Source organism: Macrobrachium nipponense, chromosome 45, assembly GCF_015104395.2.
Source record: "Macrobrachium nipponense isolate FS-2020 chromosome 45, ASM1510439v2, whole genome shotgun sequence".
Taxonomy (NCBI): domain Eukaryota; kingdom Metazoa; phylum Arthropoda; class Malacostraca; order Decapoda; family Palaemonidae; genus Macrobrachium; species Macrobrachium nipponense.
Window position 1 is genome coordinate 36,077,068 of NC_061105.1, and position 14,790 is coordinate 36,091,857.

The 14,790-nt window shown below is 38.1% G+C and overlaps 1 protein-coding gene across 4 annotated transcripts in view; it reads left to right on the forward strand.

Annotated features, from left to right (window-relative positions):
- LOC135214478 (phosphatidylinositol 4-phosphate 3-kinase C2 domain-containing subunit beta-like) overlaps window positions 1–14,790 on the forward strand; it is a 184,644-nt gene that overhangs the window by 87,042 nt on the left and 82,812 nt on the right. For all 4 annotated transcript variants that reach the window (XM_064248826.1, XM_064248827.1, XM_064248829.1 and 1 more), the window contains exons 9-13: window positions 2,656–2,765; window positions 3,268–3,372; window positions 11,321–11,525; window positions 11,799–12,006; window positions 12,284–12,445. In XM_064248826.1, coding sequence (XP_064104896.1) covers window positions 2,656–2,765; window positions 3,268–3,372; window positions 11,321–11,525; window positions 11,799–12,006; window positions 12,284–12,445 — 790 coding nt within the window. The remainder of the gene's footprint in view (window positions 1–2,655; window positions 2,766–3,267; window positions 3,373–11,320; window positions 11,526–11,798; window positions 12,007–12,283; window positions 12,446–14,790) is intronic.

Sequence of the window (14,790 nt, forward strand, 5' to 3'; positions counted from 1 at the left end):
TGTGTTAATAACGTTATCTCTTTTATTAAAGAAGCTGGGCTTCTCAAATATATCTTGACAGGTGTGATGTCTTAGTATATACTTTTTTCCCTTTTTTATGTTTTATTGTTATTTATTCAGATTAATTAACAATTCTTTTTATTAGAATTTAATTTGATCAGAATTTTATTGTTATTTTTATCAGAAATTTATTTTTTATTTTTTAAATCAAATTTATATGTATCCCTTTTAAAAAAAAATTTATTTAATATTTTGTTTAATATATTATAAAAGTTAAAAGATCTCACTTAGTATTCGGCATCGGTGACCCTGGTAGTTGTGACGGCAGAAAACTCTCAATCAATCAATTAGTCAATTATTCCCACGTGTGCTGGGATCCAACATATTTCCATTGATAGTCCTGGTTGGAGGAGTTGATGAATTTTTATTTGTATTTCCTGCACTATTTGGTTTCCTGATTTATACTGTCTTAAAGCATCTAAAGCGCTACATGAGTCACTGAAAATAACAGAGACTTGCTTTTGCCTCAGATATCATATCAAGAGCCATCTGTATGGCTGTGACTTCAGTAGTAAATACTGATGATATTAAAGGTGGGCTTTTTTTTATTAACATATTTTTCGAATATGCAGATGCTCCTACTCCAATATTATTTTTGGAGCCGTCTGTATATACCATAAATTTGTTTCCTTTTCTTCTAATGTGCTCCAAAGCATGTTGGCGGTACATTTCTGTACTTGTCATTTGCTTTTTGAGTAGGTGAGACACGGAGGTACATATCTTTATTCGATTTAAAATCCGTGGTGATAAGTAAGAGAAACAGAGGAAGAAGTAGAGAGAAAGAGAGAGAGAAGAGGATTTGCCTAGCGAGACATACTTGCCAGAGTGTTTTAGGTAGGGTAGGCTTCATGGACATTATTTGGGAAATGATAAACGAGTACTGATTGATTTAGCCAGTTTATTTGGAAAGTGTTGAAAAGTTAGTATTGACTGAGCAATGCAAGCTAAACTCATAGCACCAGTCATTATTATTTTTTCTTGCATTTCCTGTCTTGCTTTTGCTTCACATGCACAGTTATGCAGGTTATATTACTTTTGGTTTTCCGCTCTACTTTTACATTTTTATCTAAGATTATGATTGTTTTATTTGTTTTTGTATCACTCCCACAACTATGTAGCCTATGCTTGCTGTGTAGGTTAGCTTAGTTTTCAGCCTGGAAAAGTTTTGAATAAGAATTGCTGTTTGATCAATGGTTAGTTACCACTGATCAAACAGTAACTCTTATGTTGTACCAGTTTACATGGTTTTGCAAACGGGTTGTTGGAAGGTTATTCAGAAAGGCCACTGATTGGTAAGAGGAGACTGGAATCACTATTATCAAACACTCACAGGCAGGCATTTCATTACTCGATTTGTAAACAAAAATCACAAGCCTGATTGTATTGTCTGCAGTATAAGAAGTACTGACTGCTGCTTAAAAAAAAAGGGCAGTGCAAAAGAAGACAAACGACATCACTGTCACTGTGAAACCTGTACTAACAAACCACCTTTGTGCATTTTGCCATGCTTCAAAATGTACCATACTATAAGCAAGTATAAAAAGACCTGTGAATATAAAAAGCTATACAAAACAGTGGTTAGATGAAGTTTCGTTTTAAAAGTTTTCTAAATGAAAATACTCATTTTGTTTGAGAAGAGATTTTTTTCATATATAATGCACTAAATACTTTTCAGTTTCATTCCTGTCTGTATATCATATATAAAAGGTTCTCTGTTATTTTCATACAATAAAAATTTAACTGTATAAAATAAGTTATATTGCAAATTCTTTTCCATTCTCTCTTTCAACACTACAGAATCTCAAAAAAGTGATGTGTAAAAGGTACCTATTTTACCAAAGAAAAAATATTTGTCTTTAGTTATTTATCAAGAATAGTTGCAAATTCAATCCATGTGCCTTTTCTTTAATTTTAGCTCCCCAAACAAAATGCTGGGTCAAGAATTATATATAATGCACTCCTAATTTTTTTTTTTTGCTTTTTTTACCACTTGTCTAAAAAAAACAGTATTTTTCATGCCTTTAATCACATTTTAAGAAAAAAATAATGCCAGATATGGAAAATATGGTCCTGTTCTTATAGCAAGAGGTATACAAAGTCAATTGGAGCATTTCCATTTTTGATGAAGTTTGACGCACCCAGGGGGAAAATTCCAAATGCATATTGACACAATCTGAGGGTCAATGAAAAATGGAGTGATTTATTTGAAGTTAAAAGTGATGTGATGCAGAATTGAATTCAGTCATCTTGATTTAATTTGCGTACAGATGTTGATTATTGTATGAAACCGCTATTAATAGAAAATGAAATGAGGTGTGTTGGGTCATAGTCACGCTGAAGGGATTATTGTATTTATATAGAGCTATTCTGAGGAATGGTAACTGTTATTAGGTGGCTTAGTTTGAGAGGGAGGTAATGAAGGTGTTTTCAACCAAAAATCATTAATATGAACATTATTTCTGTTTTTGTCAGATTTGTTGTACGTCTCGTATTAGTGTTCTGTTAAGCCAGCATTTCATTTAGTCAAAACTAACAAGTTAAATTTTGGCATTATTCATTACTGATTAGATCCTGATTTTTTCTTCACTGGAATAGAAACTTTTGAGACCGAACTAACTCGTCTCCAGAATGCAGGTTTTCTCCTAATTGATGGCACACCCTTGCAAGATCTTCCTACTCCCATGAGGTCTCGTAGACTCAGACAGGTATGATAAATGAGCTTCTTATAGCAGGAAATTGTCAGTGATAGATGATAGATAAGTGTTAATGTAACAATTTTTGAAAATGTACATAGAAAAGATTTAAAACATACCATTTGATTATAGATGTAGAAATGTTTTTTATTGTTTGCTCTTACTATATTTTGTCATGATTTATACTGTACTAGTTGGTTTTGGTGTTGGCAAATTCAGAGATCTTTAAGACTTCAAAAATTATCTGAAAAACATTATAAGAAGACTAATAATTGGCCAAAAAATTTAAAAGTTAAAAAGGCATATTGACGCAAGTCTTTAAAAGGCCAGTAGCACACAACTCGCCTACTAGTTGCCTGGGCCTTCACAGCAAAGAGTGTGTGCTTTTTTAATGAAAGGTTTAAAAGTTGTTTTTAAGGGGCTGTGAAAGGATTTTTGTCATTAGCTTTCATATTTTGAACATGATGTAACTGAGTATGTGATTGGTTGTCAGTGCAAGTTTCTTCTCTCTCAGGTGGTTAAACACTTGTGTGCCCTTCTTGGGAAACTTGAAACGATAGAAGTAACAGAGGCCATAAGCTCGCTGGTATCAACGTGCAGGACTATTCAGCTAAGTCAGGTAAGATTGTTTAATGTTATGTGGGATCTCCTTTTTATGTATTTCACTTCACCTACTCTTACTTCATCCTAACGGACACCATATTCTTGGAAGTTTGAATTTCCATTCAGTGGCCCCTGTGGGCCTGTTACATATGGATAGATTTCATATTCTGAATAACAATAATTACTACTAACATAGTACATACTTTTTTTATGTAGATATCAGTTTTTATATGTAACTTACCAAGTAATTACATTGCTCACCCTGGTAGTGTTAGTGTTGATGTAGGTTAACTAGACCCCTCCTACTTTCAGGGTAAGAGAGGAACAACTTTAGCAAGGATTTCATTTGTTTTCTACCAGTTCGCAACTGAAGTTCAGTTGTGAGCAGTCGGCTTAAATTTTGGTGGTTCATATACGAAACAAACCCTCGGTCTTAACCTTAGGATAGATAACTTGGTGCCAGCTGGAAATCGGTAAAGTTAAAAAATTATGTATGCAAAGGACTATTGGCATCTGTGCTTGGTCACAAGTCTTGTGGAGCCACCCACATACTCTTTAACCTGTGACCCTGTTAGTTATTTTCTTACAGCCTTTAAGAGAGGACATGCTGTGCTTCCGTCCTTTTAAAGCTGGTTCAGTTTGCCCCTTTTTGTTTTGAATCTCTTTCAGTGGGATTTCTGTGTGATATTATGAACATGGAGCCTTCTCATTCTTCAAGAAGATTTCTTGGATATCACAGGAAGCAGATAAACGCCCGGATATCTTCGCCTTTTTTAACTTCGGAATACACAGAGCCGCATCCAATGTGTAGTAGGTTGTAGGTGTAGAAACTGTTCTTATCCAGTTACTTTGCCACCTGTACTGTTTGATATTTCACATAATACCATATGACTTGCCTATGGATTCAATGCTTGGATGTATCAGGTGGTGCTTTGGGAGGTAATTTTGACTAATTGTGCTCCTTTCCTTGTGTGAAGGGGTTGTGCATCGCCATCATGTTTTCGTTCCAGATATGGAAGCAGAGTTGATGTCAGAACCTTGTGATTCTTTGACATGTTGGTTGATGAAGACTTTTTGTTGGGACAGGCCGAGTCAGGAAAGAAGTTTCAAAAGGCCCTATTCAACAGAAATGAGAACGCCCAATGATGGCAGGAAGGCAAGAATCCAAGACATTAAAGGAATAAACTCATATTGGGCAATTTAAGAAGGCGTATGTTCATTGGATTTTGAGAGATGGTTCATCGTTATGACAAACCACTTTTCAATTCCCTGCACATAAGGATGTTGCCCAGAGGTCCTTGGACACATTTTCCTTCGGTCCTTTGGTGGCTGCTCAACAAATTGTGTAACTCATTCAGCACCCCTGGCAGGTCAGTTAGTATCTTTTCTAAGATGATGTTATGAATGTGAAATGGATGAGATAGCTGGTCTCTTTCCTTTTCAGATTTCTTTCTCCTTTACTTCAGGTAGTAAGAAGAGAGTACAATTATAAGCTGGAACAGACAAGATACAGGGGAGTGAAGTAACCATACTGTTAGTTATCAGTGTAAGACACCTATCAGTAGCAAGACATTGCTGTCTTTAGCAAGGAGGAAAGGAATGATAACAAACCTACATAAGTGGATATATTGGTTTGTTAGTAGAACAAACATTCTTATCTTCCTCAGAGGCAATGAACTATGACATTGTATAGAAACCCAGAAGTTGGACTCTATGATATTTATATATATCTTAGATTCTGAAATACTTGTCGGTTGTTTCTTAGAATATTGTTATTCAGAAAACTGATCAAAGGTGGCACACTTCAGTTGGTTAATAGTACTTACCTCCCACCAAAAGTAAGTCTATCCTAATGTTAAGACAGAGGGTTTGTTTTGTATATGAAAAATTTACAAATTTTTAATCAATTTGTATTTTTCATGACTAACAAACCTGAGGTCTTAACATACTAACCTGAATTGGAAGAATAACTAAAGGTCACAGGTTAAAGAATGGTACTTATGTGGTGGCTCCACATGACTCGTGACCAAGCACAGATGCCAATAGTCCCTTATGTACATAATTTTTTAACTTTACCAGTTTCCAGCTGGTGCTAAGTTATTTATCCAAATGTTAAGACTTCAGGTATGTTAGTTATGAAAAATACAAATTGATTAAGAATTTGTCATATTTCAACACTTTGCCTTTGGGAAGTTCTTTGATGAAGTATTGGTAGCCATGGCTTTGTGGTTTTTTTGTCTGGTACTGTTCTCCCATTGAGAACATTTGTTTCCTTTTGGGACTGAATCTCAATTTTGACATTTATTAAAATGGATTGTAACTTAATTTCAAGATGTCTGACTAGTGCTGCCAGCATACGGTATTGCGCTAGACTTTGTAATGATCTGCTCGTTCTCTCCTTGAAAATGTATTTTAACACTTAAAAATGGCCTTTCCTGGAGGGACGAGAGTTACTACAAGTAAAAATCTACGGCAGAAGGTCAATATTACTGAAAAAGGAGAAATTTAGTTTTAAATTAACTATATTTACATAAAGTTACGGGTAGGTCCAGGTGGTTGATTGTTGGTCCACTGGAAATATGTAGCTGGGAAGTGAACCATATACAGAGATCAGAATTTGTGCAAAACTGGTTATTTCAATGCAAGCCTTGTTCCAAAGGGTTCCCAATTTCTCCCACAATCCGGCACGGTGTTTCTCAGCAAAGAGATTGCATTCTAGCATCAGTACTAAGGCGAGGAACATGTGGGAAATGTTACACACTACTTGCTCAAAGGACATGAAGCAACTAGCTTATATAGAAAGAACTATTTAAGTTGCTTGAATTAACAAGGGGGATGTTTACTAGCATCACAAGGGAATTAATCAAAGCATTGAACCAAAATTGGGGAGTGAGAAGCTGAACAAGAGTTGCCTTGAGAGAATGGAAATGAAAAACAGACAAGAGGCAAAAACATTTCACTGACTGCACTAAATTTACATCTCACTGTACCTGGAAATCCTGGGTCTGGTAGTCTTATCTTCTGATATTTGTGTGCACTATGGAGGTGTGAGAACACTTGTGGGATCCCCCAGACGAGGCAGGGGAGCAAAAGGGCTGAAGTGGAGTCTGCAGGGCTTCAGAAAATTCTGAGCTTTTCTGAGTTTGGAATGTCTGAACTTTCTGAGGCAGAGATGCTGCAGCCAAATCTAGGTAGCCAATGGGAGCAAAGAGGGGGTTTAGAGAGACTGGAGGCTTTCAGTTCAAAGGGGCAACTTGCATATTAGAATGAATGAATCTGCTTTTGAAGAGGTCTTACTTTTCCTTGGATCTAGCTTAAAATCCTGAACAACTTTAATAAAGAAAAGTATGATTCTCACACTTTGTGTATAGAGTGTAGGGGACAAGTGTTAAATTGAAAGAACCTGTGACGAATGTTTAGAGTAGGTTGCAAGAAAGTGGAAGGTTTTGGGTTCCCATTTAGCAAAATTAGACAGGGATAGGAAATGTAAGGCAGCTGCTAGAGGCGAGAATAAGACTGTAGATTGCAAGAACTTAGATAGTTCTGCTAAATCTTCTGTTGATCATATTCCTAATGTTTCTATGTAAGATTCCTAATGTTTCTATGTAAGTTCCTCTGTGTCACCTTTTCCCAATCCTTTGACTTTTCAACCTGCTCCCTTAGGCTTCGGCCTCACCAAATCTGTCTAGTGCGTCCCACACTGCTAAAGCGTTTGGCATCATGTGTTAACAGACTGCACATGCAATGAATAGAACATGAGGGCTCTGGCATGGGATGTGAGTCCAGGTTAGGCACATACCTTGGAGTTTGAATTTGCTCTGGTACTGTCTTTAAGGCAATGTCAGGCACATAACTCTTATTGGAGATTGGCTCAACATCCGGGATGGATGAAGAGTAGCACTGCTCAGGGCAATCAAATGGCATTAGTGTCAAGGTTGGGTTCTTGTGGCACTGGTACTGAGGCAGTACCAGGCACAGTTGTTTGGTTTTGAATTGGCTCCATGTCCAAATTGGGCGGAGCACAGCGCTGTCTAGGGCCGGGCAGAGCACCTCACTGTCCAGGAAAAATACTCTTAGGGAAAGGTCACTGGCATACTCCCCTACATCTAGGAGCAGTCATACTGGAGGCTCGAGGAACGTCGGTGGGGCTGCCCACAGATGCTCGTCCCTTCAGTCGGACCTGATGCAGCGTCCTAGGTTGTGACGAAGGATGTTCGTAGGAAAGGCATTCACAAGGAAGTGCATAGGGTGTCCTTGAGCTTGGAGACTTCTAGCCCTGGGAAGGGGCACCACTGGCATTGATGAATTAACAGCCACTGAAAAGGCCCGTGGTAGACTTAGTCCACTCCCCACCAACGCCTTGTAAGAATTAGAGCACCACTGCAGTCTTCATGTAGTTTTTGGGATTCCCCAGAATGTTTTTCTCCAGAAAGGCCTGTGTGAGAACCCAGGTGTTAGTCTGCTTTGATAAGTTCCTCTTCCTCACGGAAGCACCCGATGACTCCAGAGCACCCATGAGCAGCCATGCTATTAGTAATTCCCGAGAGCCCAGAAGTGCCTGACTCTCTAGCTTCGCTTAAGTGTGATTTAGCTTTTCAGCTCCAGTATATGAGCGCCCTACTGTGCCCAAGAGTGCAGCACAAGGGTGGACTACGTATACCTTAATCGAAATGCTCGGCATATTCTCCAATACGTTTTTTGCCAGATATCAAACATTTGACGACAGCTTGCCCTTCCATTCCTATGGATCCCTCGCTGCTCCCAATTCATCAGATGACTAAGGGTTTGCATTACTCTCCTGTTTTGTCTGAAGGTGATGAGGGTGATAATGGATAAAGGCTCCCCTCCAACTTCATATGCAGTTTTAATTAAGTACTTGTTGCACCGAAAATAGTGCTCTTTTCCTCTGCTAGAAAAGCTCTCAATGAGTTGGACATTTGGCTTGCTGAGAAGAGAGAACAGGGGAAGTCTTCTTTATGTTATCCTCCCTTACATCTTGTGGACTGAGGTATTCTATTCAGCGTGTGACACCAGGGAGGGTCCCTCTCTAGGAATGGCTGCCTCCTCCCTGGGAACTTCTCGGGTCTGCTTTTAATGTGGCTAAGGTAATATTTACAGAGATTGACCACCATCTTATGAACCTTTTTCAGGATTTTTGAAGTTATAAGCTTCTTGGATTGGTTGGTGGGTGCTTTAGCTGGGAAAATTAAGAATTATTCCTTGCTACCTGAAGATGCCGTGACGGATTGGGCTGAATGTCCTTTCATGCACGGACAAGGGCATCAGGGATGGTGCTAAATAGTTAGCCTCTCTCTATGCCTTAGGAGTGTTAAAGAAAGAGAGTTCTGGTGCTCTTTTACCATGAAAAGCATCACTGCTTCACTGAAGTCTGCCCTTTTGTATTCTCTTGTTGATCGTCGGCACTTCTTCCCTAAATCTACTGTCAGTGACATTTCATTGGATCCTAAAAAAAAAAAAAAAAAAAAAACACACAAGACCTAGCACAATGTACAGTGGTCCCCCCGTATTCGCGAGGGATGCAGACCCCCCCCCCCACCCCCGCGAATAGTTGGAACCCCTATAAAAATGCTGAAAACCACCTATTTTGTTAATTAAAACTCAAGAAAAACTCACTACAGATTTATATACTTGGTTTTTTAATAGTTTCATCACAAAAAGTGCTTATTATGATGAAATTGAGAAAAAAAACTAGGAATTTGTGAATATATCTCAGAAAAATACAGTGAATATGTGAGTCTGCGAATCCGGAGAACGCAAATACTCGGGGTCCACTGTAGATAGGCCAGGGATCTTTCGTCTGTCAGTAGCAGGACCGCTTCTCCCCTCCAGCCACTGCCCTTTCAAGGTAGCAGAACCAGATCCCAGTCCAGAGCTAGAATGAACCTGCAATTCTCGGCATGATCTTTTGATAAGTCCATGTCCAACTCTCAACTCGGAAGTGAGGATCATGTCCTTCATGTCTCTGTATGAGCAAGGCTCTTACATTACTGGAAGAAATGGAGTGAAAGGGGAGCGGGAGAATGGATTGTGTTAGTGCTGTGGGAAGGTTAATCCATTCCATTAAGGAGAAATCCCCCTTGGTCAACAAGCCCATCGTGTTGCCTACTTAGTCCAAGAGGTTTTCAGCACTGTCAAATGAGGCAACATCCCTCCTTGAGAAGAGAGCCATTAAGGAAGTAAAAAAGAAGTCTACAGTTTTTACAACCATCTATTTGTAATCCCCAAAGCATGAACTTTGTAGAAAAGACAAAATTCAGGATGGAAAAGTCACTGTCATGCTGTCTGTGCAGAGGGGTGACTGCATTGCATCCATAGGTATGCAGGATGCCTACTAACACATACTGGTACATCGAAAGTCCAGGAACTACCTGAGATTTGTGTTTTGCAACATAGTGTACCAGTTTTGAGCATTATGCATTGGTCTTTCAACCACTATGTAAGTCAACTTCCAGAATTCCCAGCTGGTTGCATCTGGAACTGTTCTATATTTGGGAATGTTGATAAACTGTTGAGTTTTCAGGTTTTTCATCCCCAAGAGGGATTCAGTCATGCTTGAGAGAAGTCAATGAGTTTCTTGCTGGGTCAGGAAGACTCATCTGGACACTTTTGTCTTTCCAATGACGCAAAAAATAAAGGAGGATCTCTTCTGGTGGAATTCAGAAGACAGACTTTCAGAAAGTAAGTCTCTTTCGCTGCTTAACCCCAACCTAGACTTTTATGCATGCACATAACCAGGAAGTATCCAGAATATGGTCCAAAGAACAGAGGCATTGGCACATCAACTTCAGAGATGACAGCTATTCAACTGGGTCTAAAAATTTTGCGTCAGTAGTCCACGGTCAAGTTGTGAATGTACACTGACACTACCGATAGAGGTTTTAAAAACTTAAGCTGCTGGCGAGTGAAACTGAACAATGTAATTACTTGGTAAGTATCATAGAAATGTCATTTTTGTGGTTCAGGATGCTGAACTTCCATTCAGGTACAATGCTTTGGGGGGATATCGTAAGTAATATTTAGATGTGCAGCTGGCTAAAAGTTGCATTTTTTGCTCCAGTTTTTTTTTTTAAATGAACTGTCATTTTGGAGAGGATAGACAGGAATTTATGTAAATAAGTGTAGCTGGCAGGCAAAAGAACACTAAGAGCCGTTAATACTTAAACAGTAATACAGTAAGCTGTAAAGCAATATGGTAGATCATATACTCGCTGGGATATCCAGACAGATGATCCAATTGATTTAGTAGATTAATACTGGACTCATATTAAAATTTGCTAATTTATTTGCTTTTTTGTTGGTGGTAGATAACCTCTTGTTTAAATAGGGAAAAATATATTAAATTTACTATTTCAGTGCCGCTGGATTAATGCTTGGTCTTTTGTCAGTTATTTATTAAGTTATTTTAAAAGTTCCTACTTGCAGGGTGATTTGAATAAATACAGGTTCTAAGTTTCCCAGTTGTGCTTTTGTCTCTTCATTTTTCTCTTGACTGATATTGTTTTTGTCTTACAATGTTATCACTCCAGTTTTAACTTTTTATTTGAGGAAGAATCTTGTCCAGATCTTCAGTCAAATAGTTGAGTCTGGTATGGTTAAAACTTTACAGAGGTTATAAAATGTAGTTTGCAAGAAATAAAAAAAGATTGCAATTCCATGCTTGTCACTGTCATGGGAAGCAAGGCACATTAAAGTTGTGGTATTAATACATATTAGTATTCAGCATCGGGTATAGGCATAGGCTGCAGGATCATTTCTCCAGTTAGGTAGTTTTGGATAATGCAGTGATTGATCTTTTCACCTCTTATTTTTCACCTCTTATAAAAAAAATAACATGGTCCTCAAGTTTTATGCAACAGAAGTCTTGCATGCTGGTATTTTAGTTCTGTGTTGAATGTTAGTGAATTGTGTTTGCATTATTTTTAATTATTCTCATAACCTTACAGGGTATTCTTGATGGGGAAGATGATTTCCCAGGCCAACGCGTGTTATCGACTGGGTCTCACGACTTCTCTAGTTCAGATGATCTAAAGCATATGCTCTTGGACTCTCTTAGTCGACTGTCTGGTGCTGTAAATAGTTTCTTAGGGATGTATGCCAAAGCCTTCAGAGTGGACTTCACTGTTGATGCCACTGTAGATAACAAGAAGGGTAAGGATGTTAGAGTTTTTCTAAGTTATTTGTTAGATGTATTCTGATAATTTCTAATTTGGTCATTTTTAAGGTTCTTGATGCTTTAAATTTATGAGAAATTTCCCATTATATTGGCACAACTGGATCAGCCATGAATGTGGGTGTATAGAAGATGCTTCATAGGATGTTCTGTCAGTGAGCTTATTTCCTATGACAATGTAGTCATTAACTGTACCATGTTATTAAAATACTTCATTTGACTGATAATTTTATAAAATCTCTCATTTACAGAAGCTCAAGAGGTTCAAGATGTTAGAGAGAAAGTAAGTGTCAAAGTTCAGGGTTTGCATCGCTTGCACATGGATTGGAAGTACGACGAATACTTTGTCGAAGCTCAGCTTTTTCATGGGTCCAGGTGTATTGGACAACCAACACATTCCCTCAATAAAAAAGTCATTGTCGATCCCAAATTCTATCCGAAGGTTGTCTTCAGTCAGTGGTAAGATTGGTTTCATGTCACTTTTAGATCATGTGGTTATAGATGATAAAGTATTGTGGATCACAGAATCACTAGGATTTATATGGTTGATGGTTCTGAAAAATTCCCTTTTGATTAGAGGTCTTTGACTTCTACATTACATGCATTTCCTCAGATTTCATATGCATATTTGTGTTTGCATGCCTGTGAGAGATGAAAGGAGATTTTCTAACTCCATTAAAGTTAAGAAATGTAATTCTCAGTCTTATTAAACTGTTGAACAATTTATATATTACAGTTTGGATATAGGTACGAGATTCAACACCTTGCCAAGAGAAAGCCGTCTAGTGATGACAGTTTTTGGCCTTAAGATTATTGAGGCAGAGAACAAAGTAGAACAACCAAAGTACATCAGGGAGGAACTTGGTTGGGCAGCGATACAGTATTTCTCCTTTAGTGGGTAAGAATATTTACCTTTGAGGGTTTAGTTATGTTGATTTTGGACTGGGTTGATGTCAAACATCAAATGACAAGTCTTGAGGCAAATTTATTTAAGAAGTTTATAAAGATCAACTTCATAAGCAGTTACAAAACTCTTGATAAATTGAGTGAACAAAATTTGTTCCCAGTAAAGAGATGGATAGTTGTACTTGCCCTTCAAATTTGAAGCTTTGACTCATTGGTTTAAACTACAAAAGGGAAAGGAAGATTTTATTATTAAATGATATGCATTGCTTTCTTTCCTTTGTCTGCCTCCCATTTAACTTTTTAACCTTTTGAATGTCATCTTTCTCTCTCTGTCAGCTATTCAATAAAAATTTCTTCAACAAACTAAATTCTTTCATCTTTACATTTGGAATATCATGAAGGTATTTGATGTTGGGAGAGTTATGTTAACCAAACTGCTATTGGTATCTGGTACTTGTGATTGATTGGTTATAAAGCCATACCTTAAATATAAGGCATCATCATCATTCTCATCCTCCTCTTTGGTATTGTGGTCTTTCTGCCTGATATCTCGTCTAAAATATCACTAGAGGTACAGGTTGAGTCACTTCTTTGTTCATACGCAAACAAACCTTTGGTCTTAACAATAGGATAATTTTTAGCACTTAGCTGGATCTGGTTATATCGCAGATGAAAGCAAGGGATCTTGTGAGTTTGAATTTCAGCCTAGCCTAACCCCTTTATTTCTTTACACAAATGAATAATCTACCCACCTGTACGCTTTCTCCAACTCCAGTATACTCCAGAAATCACCTTAGAACAACAGCACCACAAGACTTACAACCCAAAAAACTCCTACCAGACAGAGAGCTCTCCCATACCAACCACACACCACCAACACGTGCTTTCTACTCCTCCGTGTTATTGTTTATCATGTCATGCGACGCCGACGCCATCTTGTCTATGACGTCACAGCCTATGACGTCACAACACAACTTAAATACATCAACAGACACCTTCTAGAATCTACCACATGCTGTCCATATATAGGACACCCACCATATTTCAACAATGCATAAAATACCCATAACAATTATACAATTTATAATCACACTTATCTCTTTCTCCCTCCCCTCCAACTGTTTCCTAACCTAGTATTCCCCTCTTAATTTCCTTCGTCCTCCAACTCTTTACCCTCTACATAATTTCTAATACATTCCCCTGAAACTCCTGCTTTAGTTAATACATCAGCCACTTGCTCCTTTCCTTTTATCCATCTCACCTCCTTTATTTCCCCGGATTCAATGGTTTCCCTTATTGCAGCAATATCTATTTTTAATCTCTTGCTACTTACACCAGTGCTCGATTTGATGGCGGTCATTAGTGTTTTACTATCAGTGTTAACCAAGGCTTCTAAATTTCTCCCTCCTACTACCTCTTCCCACAAATGCTTGAAATATATCAATCCTTCTACAGCTTCCCCAACACTTAGGGCTTCAGCCTCAATGGTGGATTTTGCCACTCTCCTGGATTTCCTAGACTTCCACCATATGGGACTTCTCCTCTTCCCATCTGTCAAGGAAATAATATAACCCAGTTGAGTATGGCCATCTTCTATGTTTCCAAATGAAGCGTCTGCATAGGCTTCCCAATAAACCCTTTCTTCTTCCATCTCACTTATTGTAACTCCGCCCATCATGCTCTTAGTTTTTCTCACAATTTTAATAAGTTTCTTCATATCCTGAGTTGTTCCTTCTTTAAATGCTTTACTTAATTCGCTAATATCATATGATATTTCTGGCATCGTGTGTAGTGATACCCAATTCAGCTGTCCTACCACTGATCTATACTCTGTTAACTCTTTTTGTTCTAGCACTCTATTACCCGTATATCTTCTAGCCTCTGGTTCTCTTATGGAATTTATATACTGCCACTGATTAAGGGAAAATCTATTCTCCTTCTGCTCTATTACTACTCCTATATACTTGAACCTTTTACTCTCTTGTTCTCCTACTTGCAATTTCCCTTTCAATCTCCCAATCGTTTCCTTTAAGAATCCTTCAGTTCCTCCGTAGCAAAAATCATCTACGTGTGTACACAAAATGCCTTCCAATTTATTGTCCTTTTTCCAAAAGAATATATTAGGTTCTAGTCTACTTCTCTCACCTTGAAGCTCCTTCACTACTTTCACCACTTTACAATACCATGCTTTTGCTGCATCCTTGAGCCCATAGACGGTTTTCTTCAACTTCCATAATCCCCTCCAACCATCTTCCCTTGGTGGCTTCAAATACACTTCTCTTTGTATCTCGTCACCTTGTAAATATGCAGTTTTGACATCCAATGTATAACAATTCC